This window comes from Suillus bovinus, assembly GCF_016758785.1.
Source record: "Suillus bovinus strain UH-Sbo-P2 chromosome Unknown EDB93scaffold_24, whole genome shotgun sequence".
In the NCBI taxonomy this organism is placed as follows: domain Eukaryota; kingdom Fungi; phylum Basidiomycota; class Agaricomycetes; order Boletales; family Suillaceae; genus Suillus; species Suillus bovinus.
Window position 1 is genome coordinate 253,388 of NW_024542080.1, and position 22,177 is coordinate 275,564.

Consider the following 22,177-nt stretch of genomic DNA (forward strand, 5'->3'; position numbering starts at 1 on the left):
CAACTTTGCTTTACGTTTCGACATCGGTGCCTCCTTAGCCGACTCATCGCAACCAAAGCGCATTTTCTACACCTGTTCCATTTTCTCGTCGATGTTCTTGAACAAGTGATCAAGCTAGCCAATCTGGTGGCTCGCAAAGATATCCGTGAAGAGCACCTCAGGAACCACACGCGCCGGCGCGTTCAGCTGCAGCAGAAGTGCATCCGTAATGGCGGGTGTGGAAGCATATATGAGAGCTGAAAGAACGTAAATCAGGTTAACGACATGTGATATGACTTGCGTGAGTCGCTGTCATTAGGCCTTGCTCAGGAATGCTTGCAGATAATCATTACCCCGGCCTGAGATAAACATGACCGTTTGAAGACCAAGACGTATTTTTGCTCTCGATTGTATCGATATAATCCTTGAGGAGCGTATTGACATCGGTGATAGACTCGGCATCAAGGGACAATGAACCCGGAGCAGCTGTCGTATCGGGTGGAGAGGAACTTGAAGGTACGATCGACACAATTGCCAAAGCCGTCGAACGAGCAATTAATGCGCAATGGCCGCGTACCCGTGAAAAGTCACCGACACTGGGGCCAACTCTATGTGTCCTTCATTGCGCAGTGGCTTCTGATAAAAGTTTCAATTGATTCTGGTGTAAAGATGAAGGTGACAACTAGGCGGGTTAAAACGCTGACGAGAGAAGACAGGTTACGAGGGCAATGATATTGTCTGTCAAGCCGAAGGCTTTTCCGGTTCAAAACACGGGTCCATCACAAGGCGAAAAGTGAGCTGTAAGCGTGATCGGACAAGAGATAGTACTGTGTTGGTCAAGGGTTGGTAGGTGCAAAAGACGTAGAATAATAGCCAACGCTCGGAGTTCTTGCGGCAGCTCACCGCATCGGGTGGAGTTCAAACATTGCTCGCCGCTGCCTGCCATCATGAATGCCTCCCAGGCTGCCCGCCGTCTGCTGTTGGAATGCTACATTAGTTATATGCCACGAGGAAGCGATGGGCCAGCCTGTGGCCTCATGGACAATGTACATATGCCTGCCGCCAATGCCGTAAAAACCTTTACCATGCCTCAAGTTCATAAAATGGCGGTGTCACGACAGTCTTGTGTGGGAAATTCTAATTCGTGCAGACATGAATCCAAAGCGCGATAAGTAGGCCCAACGAGCTTTTTTCATACCACCAACTTTTCATTGGTCCACGCACGCCACCTTGTTCAAGCGCTGGAGGATATGTGGACGCGCAGGGCCCTAGGTGATAACGATTTATGCATAGCCGGCCCGCTGGACTAGGATATCTAACATTAGGGCCTCGATGGTTGTGCATGTGGCCTTGGTGTCTGATCCCACATCCGTAAGCATCAGGTCGTGTGCTGTGCGTGTGCTGACCTCAGCGCTGACCCTGGTAGTAACATGCCGCATTCCCACTACTTATAAATAGCACTTATTCATTTTATCTACTCGAGATGCCTTTCCGCCCCGCATTCGACTTTGTATAGTTGTCTTTCACCATGCCACCCGACAGAATAATCACGGATCCAATCATATCGACAGAGAACATAGCGTTCTCCCCGTCGCGCTCACCACGGTCGGTCGACCACTACCCAGCGTCAGTACTGGAGCGCGCCGCAGTCCCAACGGAACGCGACCCATTGATTGGGACTACGCCGAAAGTCAAGAAACCATTCTATCGTGCCCGCCCATTATGGTGAGCAGGTGTCCGCTGAACTTGTCAGTGCCCGAGTTACGAATAATCCGACTGACGGAGTCCGGGACAGGCTGGTACCATTTGCACTAACCGCATCTCTTACTGTGCGTTCTGGCTTCTCATCGCCTGGAGAAATATCCTGACTGTCATCGTGCGACTTGTATAGCGCGGCATGACGCTGGCGTCCCGTGTAGAAGTCTTCACACAATTATCATGCCACAGTCTACACGATCACTATAATCACACCCGCGTGGTACCGAGCTACATTCCGGACAATCCAAGCCATTACGTGGTCGATCCCATACTAGCAGAACCTCATTTAATTTCCGTCCACTTAGCATCACCTATCCATACTTCAGGCAAAATCCAGGACAAAGGCGATGTCGATGACGATCCCCGCGTGATACCAGGTAAAAAGTGTGTTTCAGATCCCGCCGCCCAGGCAGGTGCTGCACGCTTGCAGACCATTATGACCACAACGATGGGTGCCCTCTCTGCTCTTACAACAGGCTGGTGGGGCCAGTTTGGGGAAAGGCACGGCCGCACACGCGTCCTCGCTATTTCCACCCTCGGACTCTTCCTTACGTACGTACATTTCATATCTCGCTTCTTTCCGACGTATCTTACAAATAGTCAAATCATAAAGAGACCTCACATTTATTCTTGTATCAACACCTCACAGCCCCCTAGCTGTTCACTCGCATAAGCTACTCATCCTTGCACCTATCATCGAGGGCTCTCTTGGAGGATGGTCGACCTTAACCGGTGCTAATACGGCCTACATCGCTGATTGCACATCTCCTGGTTCACGTGCGACTATTTTCGCCCGTTTCACTGGCGTCCTTTCTATCGGACTTGCTCTCGGGCCCATAATCGGTGCATGGCTGATCAGGAATCCGATACCTTTCCTGAGTGCTGGAAGTAGTACGTCAGATTACTATTTGATCGGCTGAATGCTTACGTCTCGGTGGAGTCGACCACCCACTAAAAAGTGTCACATCTGTTTTCTGGGTGGCGATAGCTTGTTCTTTCGTGAACTTGATTTTAGTACTCTTTGTGTTCCCCGAATCGCTTCCCGCTTCTCGCCGTGCATCAAATAGGAAGGGTAAAGGTCGAGCTGTTGAGAGTGGTGCAGAGTTCCCTAACAGTACGTGTATCTCTGCGTCGCTTATCTAGACTTACTCAGAGCGATTTTATAGATAAGGCCGACGAGCCCTCCGACACATGGGTCGCAACTCGCATCATCCGAAGCTTTCTATCACCCCTCGCCGTCTTCCTCCCCTCGCATGTTCCTGTAGCTTCCAGCTCCACTGGAGACTCACTCGTGTCCTCTCGTACACGGAAAGACTGGGGTTTGACGTTCATTGGCATGTCGCTCTTCTCGCACATGCTGGCGTCAGGGATCTTCCAGCTGAAGTACCTATATGCTGAGCATATCTACGACTGGGCAGCTGAACAGCTAAGCTACTATATCTCCTTCATGGGGGCCTGTCGTGCTTCAAACTTGCTCATCCTCCTGCCATGTAAGTCAACTGTTCGGTCATACCTCACGTTTCTGATGATCAGCAGTCCTTCTTTTGAAGTTCAAGCCGGTCCGGCCCGCTGTTTCCGCTACAGATGCACCAGCGGATCCCACGGCGCCTGCATCAAAGCCAAAGCCCACAAAGTCTCACCTGTTCAATGAAATGCGATTTGATCTCCGTGTTGTGCGATGGTCCATGTTTGTGGACTTCCTTTCGCATGCGCTTGTTGTCATTGTGCCCCTGCCCTCCCGCGGTGCAAGTGATGCATGGTGGTCGCAGTTCATGTTTGTTGGCGCAACATCACTCTCGTGCATGGGTGCGGGTGTAATGCCAGCCATGCAAAGCCTCGCATTATGCACCCTCCAGGGTCGTGCGCTTGCTACTAAGGAAGTTGCTGTTCGTACAGGCGAGGCTCAGGAGCATGATGATGTTGAGTTGGAACCTGGGAAGCTCTTTGGCGCTCTCGCTGTCCTGCAGGCCATCGGCCAGACTATCCTCGGGGTAAGTAATATCCTGCTAGACCAATATATATTCTCATATAGGTTCTGTAGCCCATGCTCTTTGGTGTCATCTACAGCAGCACTGTAGCCTCCTTCCCGAAGGCTATTTTTGCAATGGCCAGTGGCCTGGTACTGCTATCAATCGCGTTCACTATCCCTCGTCAGGCCAGATGTCAGTCTTTCCGTGAAACGCAAGAAGGTCAAGGCCAAAGGCAAAACCGCCGTTCGCCCGTATGCCGTGAAGCCAAAACGTAGGTATCAGGAGCAGAACCGCGGTCGGTCGCGTGTGAGTAAGGATCTCAGGGGCGGCGCTGCGCGAGCAGACTATGATGGTTCGAGGTTTGATGACGCTAGTGAGGCCAGTGGTTCTGGTTCTGGCTCTTTCGTTTGAATGCTTCTTGACGTGTGCTCGTGGTGGTATATTGTGGAAGGATTCATTAATCAATATCATAGCATTCAAGTCGCTTGCTGCGGCGGTGGGATAGGTTATGCGATATATAGTATAGTCTTATATATGTAGTACTTTATCAAAGCGATGTTGACGCAATTGCAGTCTTTAGCGTGATACTTGCCATGCCTGAGTCACTGAACCTCGGGTCTAAAGACCTGGTCCCTTGGGTGTGTAATTTACCTCACGTGTAACTTCAACGCTTATACTAATAATTCTGTACGTCAAGAATAGGCATCACGACACTGGAATGAAATGACTATTGTAAGCAATGTCACTCTGCTAGTCACGGACACCGGCCATGGAATTCCTTTTGTACTCACCAGATAAAAAGTCGGTCCTTACTTTCTGCAGCTTCAGTGAATAGACTCCCCCTCACTCATTCTCTCATGGTCCGAGTCATTCCCCATCAAAATCAATAAACAGCACTACACTATCTTCAAGTAAAACTGTTAAACTTTTCAGCTGGCTACATGGTGCAAGTGGGCGCGCAGCTAGTAGCGTCGGTAGAAACTTCAATGTCCAAAGCTATGTCTCTTTCAAACGTATTTTGCAACATCAAATAACTTAAACAAGTCCCACGACAAAACTTGAAATAAATAAAAGCAAAGATGTCGGGTATAAATCACGTCGAGTATCTCCTGTACTACACGTTTCTGCTAGTTTCCACATAAACACGTTCCTGGAAAACGATTGAAGTCATAGCGCTTGATGTATCGGAGTCGGCCACGAGTTTTGCATGATATTCTCGAACGCTAAGAATGAGGCGTGGTCCCAGCACACACAGCTGCGCCATCTCGATGATTTCAGTGACACCAAAATAAATCTGAGTGTTCAGGGAATAGATGTACTATAGAATTGATGAATCGTGGGCACACGTAGAGGTCAGTGACAGACCGGCGTACCGCAGAGAGCGTTGGAGAGAGAAAAGCGATTTGGAAGCAAGCGTTGGCAAAAAAACTAGCAGGTGCAGAACATGAGCGAAGAAGGACAACTACATTCAAATTATGGGCTCACCTTGCAAAGTAACACAGGTGAGTTTGCATTAACACCGTGAAACAGTCCCCAATAATACCTCTTGTTGAGTGCCTTCGCAGTTCACGGCAATCCAGATCGCGAAACACAGGGCAAGGACCTCCCATACGATACCAAGTATCCAAGTCATAGAAATCAGAAATATGGAATTTCCTGCATAGGTAATGTTGCACTGATAGGTGCCCGAGAGAACAAATTCCTCTGGTGCTCGTCAGTGAGCTTGATGTATTCATGCATAATGAAAGCTCACCCGCTGAAGTCTGTGTCATCATTATTCCGATCATACCTGCGTTGGCGATTCTGATGGCCAGAAAGATGACAACGAGAAATATTAGTACCTTTCTGGATTGCTGATACATGGCATGTAGCCGAGCGATCACGACAACTTGCATGGTGTTTCAGTGAAGGCGATATTACGGAGGTGTGATGCTCACCACCCAGTAGTACTTCTACAACGTCACTCGTCGCAGAAAGTGTGTCGTATATGATAAGGCCTGACAAATCCAGTAGCATTAGTTCTCAGCTTTGGAGGATCCGAGTCACGGGCTCGAAACAAACTCACAGCTGTGGGAGTCGCTATATTGAAGCAATTAGTTGATCGATAATACCACTCACCCCTACATGTTAGTTCAGTAGTTTGAACGGAAATAGAATGCATCGGTGTGGAATACTCACTGTTCCTGTCCAAATTGTCGGAACATTGACTGCATGCGGCCCATCACAAAAAAGAAACAGAATCCATGCAAGGTGACATACTCAACAGGTTAATCCTGATTAGAGATGGGTACTAATCATTGAGCGCAACACCGATGGCTTGAATGTCGAAACGTACACAACAAATCCTATTCCACCATATCGGGCCTGGGATATGTTCACGTCAGTGCAACTTGCTAACCATGCTTAAAAACACAAGCTACATACAATGAGATACAAAACGGTCATCAGGGACCAACGTTGCCTCTACCGCAAATTATTTTCACATCTTTTTTCTTGATGTGGAAGTCCGCTCACCCAGACCAGTTCCACCTATAAAACTGTCGTCAGCGAGATGGCTACTCTTGTAATGGTGTCGACCTACCTCTTGTCCGAACGTAAGTCCTAGAAATCTCATATGTGAGCCTGAGTGGTCTTTTCATACTTAATATTGCTCACCCCAATCATACATCACTGCAGCACAGGCAGCAACTGCGAAACCGCAGTGAAGGTTAATCGAGTCACCACGGTCATCGTGCAGCTGGCTCTCCACGGACCTTCAAAATAGCTGTTAACAAGACTTGCATTGATGACTGGCCACCAAGCTGGATCGTTCGACACTAGGGTCATACTATTAGAGGATGGGAATGAGCAAGTGGGGAACTTAGTTGATACATAACGATTGCATTCGTTTGATATACTACCATCCGGCGCTTATATTACCGAAGTTTTGAAAGATCATACCTGATCAATCGAAACGTTCCAGGGGCTTTCAGGGTGAATTCAAGTAGATGCGTTCAGGCCTTGTCGACAAGATCGACAGGGAAGTTGATCAAATCGCCAGGCAGCGACTCACGGGGAAAAGTTCGAACCACGATTGATTTTGGCAACATGCCATGTGTCATGCCAGTAGTGTGATCCAATTTTTTACTAGAGCAACCAATATCCACGGCTTCTGAACAGCGCCTTGGCAAGTCGGTTTCGTAACAGATAAGATCAGCAAAGTGTTAAGTAGTTCCCTGTCATAAATCACGATCAACTGTAGCGACGAGGGTAGTCGTACAAAGAAAGTGGGATCCTTGTACATGAGGGGAGGTTGTTATACAAAGGAAGAACAATAGAGAGGAAGTGATGTGGACAGGAATGAAGGCATAGGAACGAAAGAGTCAGAGAGATGACGAAGAGGTGCTTGACGTTCAAGTGTCAACAATGTGGCGAAACTTCTTGTGGTTCGGGGAAGGTTCGAACCAAACATAGAAGGACCGTTCGGGCAATGGTGGACCGCAAACCTCACTCAGGTCCGGCCCGCCCTAATTGTTGGACCACGGACCGAACCACGGCAGCACTGTCACTAGTTGTGGTTTGGCGGTTCACGTGTACCTTACATACATAAAGCGGAGGATAACAAGAACGTGTACTGCTCAATTCTACGGTTCAGACTTCAGTTCGCGAGCTCAGCCCAGCTGAGTTTACCTGTCAAACTTTGACATTTCACATTTGCAATAGGTCCACAACCCTGTCGAGAGCATGCCAACGCCGCCACGACGTAATGCGGAATTCAAGCTTCAAGTATGGTACAATCAACGTGACAGGCTGAACTTTAAGCACATCTCGCAGGACTAGCCCGTTGAATTCCTCATGAGGCTCGCAGCTATGCTGGACGACAATGATGATGAGCCTGGTAACGACGACGATCGTGATGACAATGATCTGTCTGATTTTGATGCATTGCTGATGGCATCTCTCGAATATTGATCCCTTGCGGTGTCTACTACTGATAATGGTCATCCACACCCCTTTCAGTGACTCCTGTAGTGATGTTGGCGATTCCCGAGTACGCCAGTGGCTGGTGTTGCATGGTGCGATATGCTTGATCTCCCCACATATGCTGCCCACAATAAATATGCGGTGGTGGCACGAATGGGGAGTTGGGGGCAATGGGAGCACTGGGAGTACTATCATACCTGGAATTGGCGAGTTGGACGGCTGCGAACGTGCAAGCTAGTAAATTTGTCTGATCTTCACGAACGAGATACACTTACAGCAAGGAGAGCCTGTGCATGCTCATCAGATTCCCAAGCCATTAGAAAGCAGCTATTATTGGCATGAGCTGGATATATATATATTAGCTCACGTTCCAGTTATTCAAACAAAACTTACCTGGGCCGCTAGTAGCGATGGTTTCTCCCATAACGAACAACTCGCATCATTCAACAGAACGGAGTGCGCATTATTTGTGGGAGTTGATAGACTCCGTGTATCTGTCCAACATTAAGCGATGTCATTTCTTGACAGGTAAACTCAGCTGCCATCGAACTGAGCTCGTGAACCCTAGAATTGAGCAGCCCTCTTATTTCGTCGGTTTTGTGTTTAGTAAAGATACAGTATCAGCGCAGTCTTGTTTGATCGTTCGTCTCTCCAAAAAAGCACTGTCTCTTCGCATTTCACTCTTGAAAACGCCGTGTACAATTGACTGCGAGCAAAGGGATCAGTTCGAAGTTCGAGCACGGTTTGTGCAAGTGTCAAGCCTCGAGAACCGTTAAATGTAGTTGTATAGGCAGGTCGCAGAGGAAACTGTTTTCGATTCACTGTCCGGTTTGGATGGAACGTAAAGTTAATGCGGGGAATGCAATGACTTTCGAACGTATTGAGGAGTTAGTTGCACTTAAATTCGACGAACCGACGCCGATGCAGCGCAATCACGTGCGTGCGTTTCTGACCAATCCCTTTTCTACTAAGATGTTTTGTTCAATCGAAATGGCACATATGCAATTCTGTTTTGAGGTCTAGGTGGTGAGGAGTTCTTCCAGAATGGGTCAAAATTGCGAGATAGTCGGGGTGTGTTCCGTGGCCCATTCAGTGGGGCGTGCTCTGCTTCTTTCCGACTGCTGAGTGAGGTCGGCGGGACTGTTTCGGAGTTGTCAGCTGTAGCAACCACGAAGCGCTAACTTTAGGACCACTTGAGATGTGAGTCCTCGCTGAACTGACACTAACCTATTCGTACCCCAGGTAAACGCCCCATCTAGGAAGGCATGATGAGCGTATCGTTTTGATATCCCATTTCACTATCCATGATCTCGAATTGCCACCATTGATAGTGACTCATAATTCGTTAAGTAAGAAGTATCACAACGCAGTAGCAGTACTGTTACGAACCTCCTCACAGGGCATCCTGAACATGAAATGTCTCATGGTGAATCTTTCTCCTTATCCAAGTTCTCCGTCGGTGAAGGGCCCAACACCGCTCCTCGTTCTCCACCTCTCCGATTTTCCGAGGTCTTTTGTATGTCATGATCTTGACTAAGAAAAGTTTTAAATTAAAAATACTGTTGGATAAGGTGACAGCAGGAGGCCCAATGTCGAGCAACCACAAAGTGGGATGCTCTCGTAGACAAGAGCATACAACTTAGTGGTTCGTCGATATAAATACTTCCAGATCAACACTCCAACTGCCCGCAAAATTTTCAAGGTATGAGAAGGTGCTGGTGTTGATGGTTCAAAAGAAAGAGCTCGAGTTGTCGAATACAGATAGACAGACGGTTTGATCCGATGCGTTTGTTGATTTTGTTAGATTGTCGAGTGCGCTGTCTAGGTCGATGCTACAAATATACCTGGGTGCTATGAGCAGGAGCTAGGTACATTCTTGGATGTATGTAGAAGGTGGTGTGCTTGCTATAGCGCCAGATCGACGTTCGAGGCTTGGGACACAATGGAAGGGTGTCGTGGAAGAGAGCCATGACTTTATTAATTCACACGCACCAAGAGCTGGGCTCACTTACGCAATGCTTTGTTGCACTACCCAGCCCAGCCATCCTCGGGATACACAGGCTGCCTCGAACTTTGACTATATCGATTGACTATATAGATCATTGTTTGTACAATTAATCTGTACATTGTGAACGTGGTCTTTTATCACCTACTACTCGAACCACCGTACCCCGTACTAGTCCTCATCGCACCCAAACTAGATGACTCTCCTCTACCCTGGTCATCATACCCAGGCACAGGTCTGCTCCTCGAGATACTATTCGGCAATCGCCTCTCTCGCTCCCAGTCGTACTCCTGTGACCCCGACGGACGATTCAAAAGATGATTTCCCAGCGCCCCCAGTGCAGCGCCAGTCCAGAACCCTGGCTGCCACTGCGAGCTGTTGCCTGTACCAGCATCTTTGGTGTATGGCGGGGGTGGACTAGTGTAATAAGAACCTGGGAATCCTCCTGGCCCTGACCTGCCAGGATACGAGGGAGGGCTGCTGTGATTGGCGTCTGATGTGTCGCGACGCAAGCAAGTTTGGATAAAGCTGTAGATTATAATGCCTAGCACTACGATCCATACGAGCATGAAGAAGATACCGGAGTAATCGATGTCTGAACAAATTGAGAATATGTAAGCGTTGGTATACGAGTGTGCTTAAGACTTACTGTTGAACCATGGTCGGGTGTAAAAACGGGACCAGTTTGAGTTCGAGTCGGCATGGAGGGCACCGGGGAGTTGAATGAGATTGTATTCAAGAGAACAGGATCCTGTGTAATTATGATGAAGCTTCATATGTCAAGTACTCGATGGTGGATCAGAATCAGACCTTTCATGACGTATGGATCGCCAGGGCCATTCCATCCCTCGCAAGAAACCTCGACTCGACCGAAACGTAAAGAGGACGGTAGGTCTGCCTCACACTGCAAATATTGTGTCAAACTCACTAGTAAGAATCTAGCAGTCTCTCAAATCCTAATTATTGACTTAACAGCGAATACACACCTTCCAATCAACATCCGTGCCAGACCCTCCAATGTTATTGCAGCGCACAACATCAGGCTGGTACAACCCGCACGCTTTGCCGAGGCATACCAGCTGAGCAATAGGACTGGTACGCCGTGCAGTTGTAAGAGCGTTTTTGTAGAATGTGAGACCAGAGATGCTCTCCAAAGCGATGCGGGACATGAATGAGCTTTGTCTGCTTAAAATATAAGCACGAGTTTTAAAGCCTTGTGCGGCACATACACGACGTGGAGATGAAACGTGTTATGATCATACAAGTCAAATAGTACAAGTAGCGCATAACCGCCGGCTTGATCGGTGGCTGTTCGGGTTCAGTAATCCCCTACGGTGACTCGGTCAGACCGTTCATGTCTGATTTTCAGCTCAAGTACTACTAGCTGATAATACCTGCTGGCCCACCAGTTTATGACAATCAAACCGAAAGCACTCAAGGTTTGATAAGGTACATGTTTGACTGGATCTCGTCGTTTGCTTCCAAGGCTTTGTTACTCCTCATACTTGTTTACTCGTCATCTTTCATGTTTTCATCGAAAAAATGGAGTCCAAAGGGTTTGGTAAGCCAATAAGTCTTTCTCGATGATTCAGTAACTCACGCGCATGGCGATAGCATGTCTATATCACAGGCGGTAGTCAAGGTCTCGGACTTGCACTCGCCAAACTCGTCGCGCGGAAAGGTGCCCACGTTTCTATAGTAGCAAGAACTCAAAGCAAACTCGATGATGCTTTGAAAGAGCTTGAGGTTCGTGTTTCTTTGTGTCCATGATACCTCTGTTCGTGATGAACATCATACACAGGCCAATCGCCAAAGCCCAGACCAAGTATTCAAAGCCTTTTCCTTCTCCCTCGACACCGCAGAGGAGTCTGCTGCTGCGCTCCAAGCTGCTAGTGATGCCCACGGCGGCCAAGTCCCAGATGCTGTTTTCACATGTGCAGGTGCTTCAAAACCGATGTACCTCCTCGAAATGCAGCCAGAAGACCTCTCACGCGGAATGACGAATGGGTACTGGATACAGGCATGGACTGCATTCGTGAGTCGACTGTTCCATTCTATATCAGATTATGGACAAGAAAATGATATTGAGTGAACAGGCTGCTGCCAAACAAATGGTGCGCGAGAATAAGAAGGGGAAGATCGTACTGGTGTCTTCGACGCTCGGATATATGTCTTTTATTGGATATTCTTCGTATTCGCCTGCAAAGCATGCTCTGCGTGGTAAGTAATGGCTATTTACTATACTCCTTGTTTTTAGGGTGATGCTGATGATATGGCTTAATAGGACTAGCTGATTCGTTGCATTCAGAACTAATGCTTTATGGCATTGATACTCACATCTTCTTCCCTCCGACAATGTATACCCCTGGCTTCGAAGAAGAAAACAAGACGAAGCCAGCGATTACTAGAACGATTGAGTCGACGGATGAAGGTCTGACAGCGGAGCAGGCTGCTGCTGGATTGTTCTCAGGTACGTCATCTCATGAGACCATAACCACAACTTTCACCTCACTTTTGGTCTGGCTAGGTGTGGAGAAAGGTCACGCACACATCACCGCTGATCTCATTACAAGCTTGTTCCGAGCTTCAACGCGTGGTTCTGCACCTAGAAGCAACGCCGCTCTCGATTTCGTGTTGGATTTGGCTGCTCTTGTATGTCACCATCTCACCATGATAAATATTAAACTCGTTACTTATACTTGACTGTAGGTTGGGATACCGATTTGGAGGCGCTCGGTTGACAAGCAAGTCCTTGCGCACCGCGCTGAACATAGGGAGTACTTGAGGACTAAGGGATTGATCGATTGAGGCTGGCGTGTTGAGTTTGCGGAGATATACCCCATAGCTTTGCATTCGTATTATGATCTACGTACAGGTATCTTTGTCGGATACCTAATTAGTTTGCCCCATATTTCTTCTTTTGAGTTCCTCATCATGCAACGTTCATAGTTTTCACACCATTCCTGCAGTCACGTGCTTGATATTCTTATGAGATGACTACCACCAGGTTTGTGTCGCTTCGTCGCTAAACTTGAACGCTAAAGCTCTAACACAGATCTATTCCAGTGCCAAACTCCTAAAGCTCGCGCTTCCGCTCATCGAAACCCATGGGTTCACCCGAGAAGCGCTATCCTTGTCGGCCCTATCCCTACCCACACCACTAGTTCATCCTCTCCCAGACGCGAGTGTGACTGCGCTGTTTGGCGCAGGAGACGATGCATGTAGGACACTCGTACATGCGTGGCTTGATGACGCGAAATGTAGAATGAGGAAAGAGGCAACAGAGAGTGTAGGAATGGGAGATGTGTTGAAGGCAAGGCTGAGGAGCAACGAACCAGTGCTGAAGCACCTTCCAGAGGTGATTGATTTTTATCAAATCAAGATATTCAAGTCGACGTTTGTTCCTCGCCGTCATGCAAATTACTTATGCTTGGTGTTTTAGGCATTTGCTCTCCTCGCTTCTTCTTCCTCGTTACCTCTACCTCTGCTACCGGTGGACCCTGCCCCGATAGTCAAACACGCTGCTGAAGTATCTAACCAGGCATGCTGGATCGTTCATAGGAATGCGCGAGAGGTTTGACACGTCATTTCTTCGCATGTGACTAATCTAACTGTACCATCAACCGACCCACCAGTCATCTTGGTACACCCGCCGAGCATCCATCTCCGCCATTTACCTCGCCGCCGAACTTCACCAACTGACTTCTTCAAAGACAGCACCAGCATTCTTGGATTCCCTCCTCGAGAATGCTGACCATGCGGAAAAGGCTTTGGACGAGACGGCTTTGTTTGCGAGTTATGTTTGGAAGAGCTGGAGAGGGATCGTGAAGAGTTCTGGGGTGTTGGTTTGATTCTGAGGTGTGATTTGGTGTGTCGTTCATATGAGACATCAATGCTGCTTATTGCATACTCATATAGTGCGTTCCTGACTACTACATCCCCAAAGTCCACGCATAATACGAATGTTATTTTTATGCAGGCATAAGTAATGTAGTTCCGCAGCATGAGTTACGGGCACGTCGTGGGTACGTACACTTCTCCGCACCCCGCACCCTGGTAGGCTGCATTACAGCCACAAGGGTATATCTGCTCGCGCTCTCAAGCGAGACGAAGGATGACGTGCGATCTTCATGAACCATATTGCCAAGATAGCTTCGGATATGGTGCTGATGTTCGGTGACAAAGTTGCGAATAATGAACAGACACTGATTCGTCGATTCGGTGCCAACATTCGAAAATTGGAACAAGGCTCGCTTCATTTACGGCTTAGTACCAGTCGAAGTGTACTGTTTCTTCCCGGTGACCTTATTCAGTCATGGTGCGTCGCAAACATAGTTGTGAGGAAGTCAAGGTAATTGGGCTCCGAATCGAATGACCTGAAAATAACCATAACACAGTTCGAGATTCGACCTAATATAGAATATCAATATCGGTGAGCAAGACCTGAACAACATAAACTCACGCTCATTCATCGATTTCCGCTGAGTCGTACTGTCTCCATGTCTAATGCAGTACGTGGACTGAATAAGATCTGCTGGGATGAATGCCGATCGTATATTGCGATAACCGAACAACAAAATGGCCGTCGAAGATGGCCCCTTGGATCTGGCCATGACGATAAGCGATCCACGACCTCATTTTCAGAAAGACCATTGAACAGAAAGAGGTAGTCCCGAAGAGGTCTGACTGATACTTCTTCCTGATGTACAGTGACCTTGACAACGAGTCGGTCCTGATCTTGCGGATACTCGCGTCGAGCAGCATCTACCTGGCTCTGAATATCCTCCCATTTACACGAGATCACGTGATCTTCTAAGCCAGATAGCAGGCAGAGACTGCGTTTCACGTAGTGCGATGTCGATGAACCTGGACAGATTGTCAACGAAAATGATGTGAGCCGAACAATAGAAAAGACTTGCCAACAGCTGCCTTCAAAAATTTACAGCTCCACCTGTGATGAGTGTACCAAGAGTCACGCTGGCATCGCTTTGAGCAGTACCGCACAACCTGACATTCCGAGCATTGCTTAAGCTGAATATCCTCCCTGGTATCACCACAATAACACTGTTCTTTAGGTAAGTTGGCCTGCAGGAACGAAACAACAAAGTCTGTCACTGACTCGTAAAATCCAGCCCTTTTCATTAGGTGATGGCCGCCTCATCATTTCCTCCCTAGACTTGAGACTGGCATACAATCGTATCTTCATCTTGACTGCCAACCAGCCCTTTCGGACGGTTTCGTCTTGTATCACATTTGGTGTGAAAGCACTAGACCAGGCATCCACATGTGTGCACGCATAGGTCAAGATTTTGTCGTAGACGAGGTAACCATGTAAGATCACAAGAAAGCTTTTCTTGTGACAATATTTGTCTGCTTCCACAGGAGGCCCTTTGATACTCATGGCCGTTTCGAAGGCATTTGAGTGGAGAGCTTGATATAACACTGGGATTGTGTTATTGGCACGGGCAAGCAGAAGAACGAGGTAATCGAAACTCCAGACGAATGACAATTTGCCGGCTGTGGGATCCATTCTCTCTATAGAAGAAAGAAGGAGCTGGAAAGCGCGGCAATTCAAGAAAATCTTTTTAACGGATAGTTGTAAGATGAATTCTTCCCGCACTGCGGCGCTGTGCTTGCTTAGTTCGAAAATAACAATAACACAGTTCGAGAATGTGTGCGCAAGCGCCCCGAGGGACCTCCGAGGGTCTGTGACTTTTTTAGGGTCCTGTGCCATTGATCCTATGTGTATCACATATCCTAGAGCTGTAGAAACGAGTCTGCCAATGTCGCCCGACACTTCGAGCATGGTGGTCATAAAGGCTTTGTCCTTCATGCATACTATACGCGCCACGGGGAGGATAAATTCAATAGAAGCGAATTGAAGGCCAAATGACGATCGATAATAAGGATGCTGGTCAATGACCAGCACATCCTCATCTTTTATTTTGAGAGCGAGTAACCATGATTCTACGATCGGGTAGTAAAGGGCGGGCGTGGTAGTGATCAATACTGCATCCCTGCCGCTTGCGGCGGCCACGCTAAAATGCAACAAACAACCAACCAGGTCGACAGCAAGCCTCCTGCTGATCGGCCTATAATTGGCCCTGCGCATAACAAACTGGTTGTGAAAGAAGATAAGCCAGAGAGCAACACGGTTCCAGGTGGAAATTAGGTATTCTCTTGGGCCAGTGCCAAGACAGTGGTTAAATGATTTTATGATCCCGGAAAGTGACCACCGGGCGAGCTCAATATCGGTGGCGGCGGCAGGAGTCGACTTTTCAGGAATGCGATCTGGGTCGAGATGCATGTAGAGTGCTGGCTGCAGGATACGTATTTCGGATGCGGAGCAATTCGCAATTCGATCACAGAGCTTCTCGAAGTCTGCTACGGAACGATTCGACACTCCCCGGACCAGCCTCTGAGTGACACTATACCGTTGAGCCGCGATAACAAACTAGTAAGGATAAATCGCAAGACACTCGCCTGTATATCCTGTGGCAGCTGTGAAAGCAGTCTCTCTGAGATCATTCTCGGTAAAAATGAGCGGTGATATGCAATGACTGGGTTTGTTGTAGGTCGACCAAATCTAAGGATATCTAGTAGTGCGGCAATCCTCTCGAGGCGTCATGTTCACACGCTAGGTGAGTATAACAAGTATAAGTAGCGTCTTCTGGCATTATAACAAGGTCAGGGTAAAGCACTTCACTACTTAGCCACTCTGAATCAAATAGTTCCAACTGAATTCTACTACAGTGTGTGAGGGGTAAGCAGAGCTACTGGAGAAAGCGATGAATGTTCGTACACTACCACAGTACTAACTAGCAGCCAGCAGCCCGAAATCAAGAACAACTTGAAGTGCAAGCAAGACCCGCCAAAGAGCACGTAGGAATTCACGCATGCTGAGCGTTATAGCTGAGCGTTCCCGGCATCTCCATATCTAATGCAATACATGGACTGAATAAAATTTGCCGTGTCTTGGACGAATATCGATCGATTATCGTGATAACCGAACAAATGAGTAGTCCTCGAAGATGGCCTCTTGGATCTGGCCATGACAATAAGAGATCTACGACCTCATTTTCAGAGAGACCATTGAATAGAAAGAGGTAGTGTCGAAGAGGTCGAACTGATTCTTCGTCCTTACCAAGAGCGAGCTCGACCACGAGTCGTTCCCGATCTTCCGGATATTCACACCGTGCAGCGGCAACCAATGTCAAAATATTGTCTCAGCTTCCAGAGCGGCTAGCAGATGCAGACTATGTTTCACGTGGTGCGGTGTCGATGAGCCTGGGTACATTGTCAGTGGAACTAATGCGCATATCTTAACATCGAAAAGACCTGCCGACAGCTGCCTTCAGAAAGTTGCTGTATCAGGGTCTTTAGCCAACGTCCGTATAGTCTTGACGTACTTCAGAGCTGCAGAAGTGACGGTGTCAATGTCACCTGACACTTCGACTAGCATGGCCAGAAAAGATTCGTCACCAACGCATTCTGCAATCACAGAGCAGCCGAAAACTCAAAAAGACGTGATGCGAGCGCCGGCCTGGGATGACAAGCACACTACATCTTTGCCTTTGGTTTCCAGGGCTAACAACCACAACTCTGCGATCGGGCGACAAAGGGCAGGAGTGCTAAGCATCTCAAATTCGCTGCCGCTGTCGCCACTAATGAGTGAAACATGAAACAGTATGCTAGTAACAAGCCTGATGGCCACCATTTTGTCGACGGGTCGATAGACAGCTCTGCACATAATGAATTGGTCATGAAAGAAGGCAAGCCAGGGAGCGATACGGTTCCAATCGGAAATAAGATATTGCTTTTCCGAACCAACACTAGAACCATCGAAATGCAGAGTTGCAACGGTCGCGAGGAGTGACTGGTAGACGAGGCCGATATCAGTGGTAGCTGCTGGAGTTGACTTTGCGGGAATACGGTCTGGGTCGAGATACATGTAGAACACTGGCTGCAAGATGCGTAGTTGAGATGTGGAGCAATCTGGAAGTCGATGGCACAACTTCTCAAAGTCTGCAACCAAACGATTCAACACGCTTCGAACCAGCCTCTGAGTTACATATCAGTCACAGCGATAAAAAACCAAGGATCGATCGCAAAACACTCACCCGCACATCATATGGCAGCTGCGACAGCAGTGTCGTTGAGATCATTGGGTCACGCCGGTAGTTTATGGTCGGCGTAGGCATTGCGGACAGACAAACTCGACAATTTTGGTCTTCGAGCTTTGGGCACTCTCAGGCTCCATTCACGTTCCATCGAGCCTACAGATAGGACATAGCCAATTTCCTCTCCGTGAGCTTCGAAAATTTTTGGCCCTCAAAATGGATAGAAAAAGAAATTACCTTGTTTTGTCGCTCTATTACGTAGCGAGGCACGAGCGGAGGAAATAGAGCTAAGTCTTTGAGCGAACGCTAAGCGAGACGTTAGCACTTCTTGCTTCTGCGCCACGACGAACCGTTCACATCGTGCACTTCGTCGACACAGCGTTTTCTTTTCCCCACCCTCCTCTCCCTCGTCATCGCGCTCACGCACGACGACAGTGCCTCGCTGGCACTACAAACATTTCAGGCTCTGAAAGGACAAGCAGCGACCTGCAGCGAGGCGGCCCGCCCGCCTTCGCAGCTCACCCTTTGTCCCCAGGACAAAGTTCTTTCGGAGCCGGGAGGCGCTACGCGCCTTCGCCCGTAATCTCTCCCCCGAAACATTTATCCTCAAACTTGTACATATCTTGTCATAGCTTAGATCAGTCAAAGTTTAAACCCGTGTTGATTCTCACCAGAACGTATCGATAGAGTGAACCTCAAAGATATAATATAAGTAGTGAATGAACTCGTTCTTCGCCTCCGACTCGGAGTCCACATCATCGGTTGGTATTCGACAGAAATTGAATAGAAACACTCGAACTGACCTATTACAGGCTACACAAGATCCCCCTCAGTGAGCCCTTGCGCACAGCGGACGGTACTAACTCTGCCGACAATGTATGAGTTTTGAAAGGGACGGTGGCCGTGATCCCGCTCGCTGCACTCAATTGCTCAGTTAGCATGTGGGAGCCTGACGCAAAGGCGTTCAAATCTTCCCGGTGGCTCGAATAGGACGAAGGCACGCATATGGCCAGAGAAACACTGCATGGCCATCGTTATCTGATGACCTTTGGTAATGGTGCGCGGATGCGCCTGGGGAAGCTGTTTGCGTTGACAGGCTCGGAGCTCGAGGTAAGCAGCTGCGCAAGAGTATTGGTCTCAGTTCGTTTTACATAACTTTTGACTGGGCGTTATCTCTTCCCAGGCTGTGATATTCGTCCTTGTGCGAAACTTCGTGTTTGAGATGGCAAATGGTGCTGAGGTGCAGATCGTGGAGAGTTTAGGGTTTTTACCAAGACCAAGGGTGTTTGGAACTACTGGGATATTGTGTACCCCTTCGGGTGCGCCGCTACAAGGTATGTTTATATTCTGGGCTAATTTCACTTTAGGCTCCTGCGATGGCTGACTCATATACAAAAACCGGGTATGAATTCAATTGCTTTCTAGGAGCACGTCCGTGTGTCTTAATCCACCAGTTCTGTGTATACTTAATATGATTCATGCGTGTTGGGAATGGAGCAAGAATATCTTGTTCGAAGCGTCGCCGATCGTGGTACTCGTAATATTGCATGCGTTTTTCCGTACACTGAAGGAGCATCATATATATCAAGCTTTGCAAAGTAATATGGAAGCTACAGAACAATTACTGTCTGCCCGTGCGCTCATCCGCGCCTCGTCGAAATGCTATGCAGGACAGCCAGCACAGACGCCTCCAGAACAGCCCCAACAACTTGCTACGCCCACTCCATATGTCTTCAGCACCAGCGAAATTACGCTGATCACTCCTTCGCCCAACACAAAGCCACTTGCAATCACAATCAACCTGATATCCGCGCCTCCAGATTTTGCAGCGCGCTTGTGATACACATATTCGATGATCCCGCCGATCAGACGTGCCAAAGAAAAGGAAGGCGTGTTGAGAAAGCCAATGGCGAATGCGATGCCGGAAGGGATCCACTTTGCATAGGGGTGGTTGCGTTGTGCAGCTATGACTTTGACACCTGCGATGACACCAAAGATTATCGCAAACAGCACCATGTAGGAGGCGCTATTTTGAGGAAGTTGTCCATCACCTGCCAAAAGTAAATGACACATCATTAGCCTGAACCAACTAACAACGATAAAATCTCACGGAGGAGGCGAGCCAGACTGAGCCAGACGTACGCAGTCGGGGCAGGAAAAGAAGGTCCGGGTATCGTATATGCTCGTTGGTATAGGGTGTAGGCAGTTGCTGAAACAAGGATTGATAATGATGATCCGATAAGTTGGCCATAGAATTGGGCTCTCGGGGAAGCATGTATTAAATGACCAGTCTTAAGGTCTTGCATAAGGTCTCCAGCTCTGGGGTTGCTCTTCAGCGCATATTTAACATAGTGAAGGAGGACCTTACTGTTGAGCGCCAGCTTCTGCAACACCTCCGGCGATGATATTCGCAACTACATTGCCAGGTTGTATCCAAGCAAAGAGGAGCTGCGAGATCTTCCCCAGTCCGCTTACAGGATTCAAGTCAGTCTCCCCCAGCGCCCGCACCCTAGTGGAGTAATCAGTTAAAGATACTTACCATCGGGTCGAAAAACGCACCCCAGGATACTGAGTAATCCACCCATCATGAAACCGATCAGAGTTGCCCATGGTTTGATACCGTCATTTCCGAATACGATCCAAACCAAAATTGTCCCAACAAATATGCTGCCTATAAGTCCGTAAATAACCCACTTCGCTGGGACAAGTCGGTCAGCGGTTTCTACTTCAAAATCTTCATGCGTTTCTGCGTTGTCACCAGGCTTTGTTGGTCTATACAAAACCACTAGTTTGATGCAATACTCATAGACGACAGGAAGGAGAGAGATGAAGGAGTCGGCACACATAATGGCCAGAGATATCCACAGGATCCAGCCGCGCGCGCCTGTGGACATGTCACCGACTGGACCAGGAGCCCACCCAGAGTACTTCGACAGGGGTGATAATATACCCCAACCCACAAGCATGCCCTGACAGAAATGATAAACGGTTATTACACAAGCGGAGATCAAACTTACCAGATTCATGCTCAAGGTGGTGGGGAAACCCATGATAATGCCTTCATGAGGTCTCAGTAAACACTTAAGTGGACAAGGCCACACGCACCTTGACCGACATACGATAAACTAGGAGTAAATGACCAAAGCCATTCTCGGGCTAGGTACTTCCCGAATAGCGGAATCGCGAAGACAATCGGGAAAAAATACGCGGCAAGCTTTGAAGATGAACATGAGTGGAATATAGCCAGCGAACACAATCTGGATACTGCATACAGTCATTGCCCCGGAAGCAAGGAAACTCATTAACAGATCTTCCCAGCCTTCTCGCTGAACAACCTCCCTTTCGTCAAAGTCGTCTTGTGCAGCGGCTTCCTGGTGATTCTCAGGTTCGTCCGTGATCGCGGTTGGCTGTATCAAATCTTCTGTATCGATTGCCCTATAGCCGGAGCGGCGTCGCAAGGTGGTATCTGGAGGAGGCATTCGATGTAGGACAGAGATTAGCTGAGCAGTCGCTGTGCCAGATGGAAACGCCAATTGCTCTTTGATGATCTTTTCAGTGTTAGATGGACCTTCAATGGAGAGAAGTTACAAAACGCACAACTTGCTTTCTTATGGGGGGTGACAAGAATACTCCGAAAAATGCGACTGAGCATGACCATCCTATGGCAGCAAGCCAAGAGAGACGAATTGGTGGGCTCCCATCCTTATCCTCCTCGAGTAGACCTAACGCTGGCAAAATTCCAACAAAGCCTGCTGCTAGTGGCATCTGTGAGGGAAGCGATCAGCTGGTGATGAAGGAGAGGATGATAGACCCACTGTGCCGGTAGCAACTGCAGTGGTCTGCACTACGATGATTTCCTGCGGAGAAAGGGGGGTTGGGAGCATTTTGGATAGCAAGAAACCAATCAAGGCGGATTGAAGTGACATCCTTTGTGACTGAAGTATTAGTTATTGTCTTGTCAGTTACTTGGTGACACTCACATGCTAATCCATCCTGTCTGCAGTCCAAAGTATAAGTTTGTAAAGCATAGCAAGCAGCCTATTAGTAGGCCTATAGCGACTGCTTGGAACTGTTGAAGACAAGATATATAAATACACAGAGGACCTTTGGTAATATGCACCACGCACAGTGAATTCGGATTGGTTTGAACCAGGCTCAGGCTCTGTCTCTCCACATTGTCGAGGTTCCCACAACCTACTGAAGTTTCGTGCGGTAAGTAAGTATTAGAAGAAGACTACACAGAAAATTAAGTTGGGCCTGACCTCGTCCAGGTCCATATGCTAGACATGGTATCTCTCACTAGGAGTACTGAACCTCTGAGAATTGAATGCACAGCAATATTGCATGGTGTGGGAATAGCTAATTTTGGCTAATCCAGCTAG

At 48.2% G+C, this 22,177-nt stretch overlaps 10 protein-coding genes across 10 annotated transcripts; 4 read left to right on the top strand and 6 right to left on the bottom strand.

Annotated features, from left to right (window-relative positions):
* Positions 1-1,302: 1,302 nt before the first annotated feature.
* Positions 1,303-4,098, top strand: EDB93DRAFT_360114 (major facilitator superfamily domain-containing protein). The gene is made up of 9 exons (XM_041456185.1): positions 1,303-1,350; positions 1,406-1,704; positions 1,775-1,808; positions 1,871-2,289; positions 2,351-2,628; positions 2,678-2,851; positions 2,904-3,227; positions 3,274-3,728; positions 3,779-4,098. The coding sequence occupies exons 2-9, from the start codon at positions 1,508-1,510 to the stop codon at positions 3,980-3,982; spliced, it is 2,085 nt and encodes a 694-aa protein (XP_041308155.1). The 5' UTR covers positions 1,303-1,350; positions 1,406-1,507; the 3' UTR covers positions 3,983-4,098.
* A 723-nt stretch (positions 4,099-4,821) lies between these two features.
* On the bottom strand, positions 4,822-5,680 carry EDB93DRAFT_1143581 (uncharacterized protein). Its single transcript, XM_041449404.1, has 4 exons — positions 5,645-5,680; positions 5,461-5,595; positions 5,273-5,411; positions 4,822-5,141 (listed from the first exon to the last, which is right to left on the bottom strand). Exons 2-4 carry the CDS (start codon positions 5,567-5,569, stop codon positions 4,982-4,984), a joined length of 408 nt encoding a protein of 135 aa, XP_041308156.1. The 5' UTR covers positions 5,570-5,595; positions 5,645-5,680; the 3' UTR covers positions 4,822-4,981.
* Positions 5,661-6,671, bottom strand: EDB93DRAFT_360255 (uncharacterized protein). Its single transcript, XM_041456186.1, has 11 exons — positions 6,579-6,671; positions 6,461-6,523; positions 6,363-6,395; positions 6,289-6,308; positions 6,222-6,236; positions 6,132-6,170; positions 6,043-6,071; positions 5,967-5,980; positions 5,886-5,914; positions 5,773-5,827; positions 5,661-5,704 (listed from the first exon to the last, which is right to left on the bottom strand). Exons 1-10 carry the CDS (start codon positions 6,589-6,591, stop codon positions 5,822-5,824), a joined length of 261 nt encoding a protein of 86 aa, XP_041308157.1. The 5' UTR covers positions 6,592-6,671; the 3' UTR covers positions 5,661-5,704; positions 5,773-5,821.
* A 2,997-nt stretch (positions 6,672-9,668) lies between these two features.
* Positions 9,669-10,934, bottom strand: EDB93DRAFT_1328191 (DUF1183-domain-containing protein). Its single transcript, XM_041455111.1, has 4 exons — positions 10,662-10,934; positions 10,486-10,579; positions 10,325-10,426; positions 9,669-10,270 (listed from the first exon to the last, which is right to left on the bottom strand). The coding sequence occupies exons 1-4, from the start codon at positions 10,842-10,844 to the stop codon at positions 9,816-9,818; spliced, it is 834 nt and encodes a 277-aa protein (XP_041308158.1). The 5' UTR covers positions 10,845-10,934; the 3' UTR covers positions 9,669-9,815.
* A 51-nt stretch (positions 10,935-10,985) lies between these two features.
* On the top strand, positions 10,986-12,647 carry EDB93DRAFT_1143610 (uncharacterized protein). The gene is made up of 7 exons (XM_041449405.1): positions 10,986-11,236; positions 11,290-11,421; positions 11,477-11,710; positions 11,772-11,895; positions 11,960-12,145; positions 12,203-12,327; positions 12,385-12,647. The coding sequence occupies exons 1-7, from the start codon at positions 11,129-11,131 to the stop codon at positions 12,481-12,483; spliced, it is 1,008 nt and encodes a 335-aa protein (XP_041308159.1). The 5' UTR covers positions 10,986-11,128; the 3' UTR covers positions 12,484-12,647.
* Positions 12,524-13,586, top strand: EDB93DRAFT_360423 (uncharacterized protein). Its single transcript, XM_041456187.1, has 4 exons — positions 12,524-12,682; positions 12,742-13,033; positions 13,118-13,249; positions 13,311-13,586. Exons 1-4 carry the CDS (start codon positions 12,669-12,671, stop codon positions 13,524-13,526), a joined length of 654 nt encoding a protein of 217 aa, XP_041308160.1. The 5' UTR covers positions 12,524-12,668; the 3' UTR covers positions 13,527-13,586.
* Positions 13,587-13,884: 298 nt separating this feature from the next.
* EDB93DRAFT_360443 (uncharacterized protein) lies at positions 13,885-16,321 on the bottom strand. The gene is made up of 5 exons (XM_041456188.1): positions 16,159-16,321; positions 14,795-16,093; positions 14,595-14,739; positions 14,140-14,541; positions 13,885-14,085 (listed from the first exon to the last, which is right to left on the bottom strand). The coding sequence occupies exons 1-4, from the start codon at positions 16,201-16,203 to the stop codon at positions 14,144-14,146; spliced, it is 1,887 nt and encodes a 628-aa protein (XP_041308161.1). The 5' UTR covers positions 16,204-16,321; the 3' UTR covers positions 13,885-14,085; positions 14,140-14,143.
* Positions 16,322-17,084: 763 nt separating this feature from the next.
* Positions 17,085-18,120, bottom strand: EDB93DRAFT_1143618 (uncharacterized protein). The gene is made up of 2 exons (XM_041449406.1): positions 17,796-18,120; positions 17,085-17,737 (listed from the first exon to the last, which is right to left on the bottom strand). Exons 1-2 carry the CDS (start codon positions 17,874-17,876, stop codon positions 17,192-17,194), a joined length of 627 nt encoding a protein of 208 aa, XP_041308162.1. The 5' UTR covers positions 17,877-18,120; the 3' UTR covers positions 17,085-17,191.
* A 361-nt stretch (positions 18,121-18,481) lies between these two features.
* On the top strand, positions 18,482-19,293 carry EDB93DRAFT_1143620 (uncharacterized protein). Its single transcript, XM_041449407.1, has 3 exons — positions 18,482-18,556; positions 18,608-18,905; positions 18,979-19,293. The coding sequence occupies exons 2-3, from the start codon at positions 18,801-18,803 to the stop codon at positions 19,177-19,179; spliced, it is 306 nt and encodes a 101-aa protein (XP_041308163.1). The 5' UTR covers positions 18,482-18,556; positions 18,608-18,800; the 3' UTR covers positions 19,180-19,293.
* EDB93DRAFT_1143621 (OPT oligopeptide transporter protein-domain-containing protein) lies at positions 19,294-22,129 on the bottom strand. Its single transcript, XM_041449408.1, has 12 exons — positions 22,058-22,129; positions 21,923-21,992; positions 21,776-21,864; positions 21,611-21,722; positions 21,393-21,560; positions 21,068-21,343; positions 20,901-21,009; positions 20,813-20,853; positions 20,355-20,764; positions 20,164-20,304; positions 19,906-20,114; positions 19,294-19,846 (listed from the first exon to the last, which is right to left on the bottom strand). The coding sequence occupies exons 1-12, from the start codon at positions 22,081-22,083 to the stop codon at positions 19,458-19,460; spliced, it is 2,040 nt and encodes a 679-aa protein (XP_041308164.1). The 5' UTR covers positions 22,084-22,129; the 3' UTR covers positions 19,294-19,457.
* Between the last annotated feature and the right edge of the window lie 48 nt (positions 22,130-22,177).

Coding starts and splice junctions, on each gene's coding strand:
- EDB93DRAFT_1328191 (XM_041455111.1), bottom strand. CDS start 10,844: ATGTCCCGCATCGCTTTGGAGAGCATCTCTGGTCTCACATTCTACAAA. Junction 10,580..10,661: donor GCACGGATGTTGATTGGAAG/GTGTGTATTCGC, acceptor CAATATTTGCAG/TGTGAGGCAGACCTACCGTC. Junction 10,427..10,485: donor CGATCCATACGTCATGAAAG/GTCTGATTCTGA, acceptor ATAATTACACAG/GATCCTGTTCTCTTGAATAC.
- EDB93DRAFT_1143621 (XM_041449408.1), bottom strand. CDS start 22,083: ATGTCTAGCATATGGACCTGGACGAG. Junction 21,865..21,922: donor CAAACCAATCCGAATTCACT/GTGCGTGGTGCA, acceptor TGTCTTCAACAG/TTCCAAGCAGTCGCTATAGG. Junction 21,723..21,775: donor CAGACAGGATGGATTAGCAT/GTGAGTGTCACC, acceptor TCAGTCACAAAG/GATGTCACTTCAATCCGCCT.
- EDB93DRAFT_1143581 (XM_041449404.1), bottom strand. CDS start 5,569: ATGTATCAGCAATCCAGAAAGGTACTAATATTTCTCGTTGTCATCTTT. Junction 5,412..5,460: donor GATGACACAGACTTCAGCGG/GTGAGCTTTCAT, acceptor GACGAGCACCAG/AGGAATTTGTTCTCTCGGGC. Junction 5,142..5,272: donor GCGATCTGGATTGCCGTGAA/CTGCGAAGGCAC, acceptor ATGTTCTGCACC/TGCTAGTTTTTTTGCCAACG.
- EDB93DRAFT_360255 (XM_041456186.1), bottom strand. Junction 6,309..6,362: donor TGCAGTGATGTATGATTGGG/GTGAGCAATATT, acceptor TGAGATTTCTAG/GACTTACGTTCGGACAAGAG. Junction 6,072..6,131: donor TGACCGTTTTGTATCTCATT/GTATGTAGCTTG, acceptor AACATATCCCAG/GCCCGATATGGTGGAATAGG.
- EDB93DRAFT_360114 (XM_041456185.1), top strand. CDS start 1,508: ATGCCACCCGACAGAATAATCACGGATCCAATCATATCGACAGAGAAC. Junction 2,290..2,350: donor ACCCTCGGACTCTTCCTTAC/GTACGTACATTT, acceptor CAAATCATAAAG/AGACCTCACATTTATTCTTG. Junction 2,852..2,903: donor TGGTGCAGAGTTCCCTAACA/GTACGTGTATCT, acceptor GCGATTTTATAG/ATAAGGCCGACGAGCCCTCC.
- EDB93DRAFT_360443 (XM_041456188.1), bottom strand. CDS start 16,203: ATGATCTCAGAGAGACTGCTTTCACAGCTGCCACAGGATATACAG. Junction 16,094..16,158: donor AGCTGCCACAGGATATACAG/GCGAGTGTCTTG, acceptor AGTGTCACTCAG/AGGCTGGTCCGGGGAGTGTC. Junction 14,740..14,794: donor AAAAGGGCTGGATTTTACGA/GTCAGTGACAGA, acceptor CCTAAAGAACAG/TGTTATTGTGGTGATACCAG.
- EDB93DRAFT_1143620 (XM_041449407.1), top strand. CDS start 18,801: ATGGCCAGAGAAACACTGCATGGCCATCGTTATCTGATGACCTTTGGT. Junction 18,906..18,978: donor TGACAGGCTCGGAGCTCGAG/GTAAGCAGCTGC, acceptor ATCTCTTCCCAG/GCTGTGATATTCGTCCTTGT.
- EDB93DRAFT_1143618 (XM_041449406.1), bottom strand. CDS start 17,876: ATGCCTACGCCGACCATAAACTACCGGCGTGACCCAATGATCTCAACG. Junction 17,738..17,795: donor AGCTGCCATATGATGTGCGG/GTGAGTGTTTTG, acceptor TATGTAACTCAG/AGGCTGGTTCGAAGCGTGTT.
- EDB93DRAFT_1143610 (XM_041449405.1), top strand. CDS start 11,129: ATGTTTGACTGGATCTCGTCGTTTGCTTCCAAGGCTTTGTTACTCCTC. Junction 11,711..11,771: donor TACAGGCATGGACTGCATTC/GTGAGTCGACTG, acceptor TTGAGTGAACAG/GCTGCTGCCAAACAAATGGT. Junction 11,896..11,959: donor TGCAAAGCATGCTCTGCGTG/GTAAGTAATGGC, acceptor ATGGCTTAATAG/GACTAGCTGATTCGTTGCAT.
- EDB93DRAFT_360423 (XM_041456187.1), top strand. Junction 13,034..13,117: donor TGCTGAAGCACCTTCCAGAG/GTGATTGATTTT, acceptor TTGGTGTTTTAG/GCATTTGCTCTCCTCGCTTC. Junction 13,250..13,310: donor TTCATAGGAATGCGCGAGAG/GTTTGACACGTC, acceptor CCGACCCACCAG/TCATCTTGGTACACCCGCCG.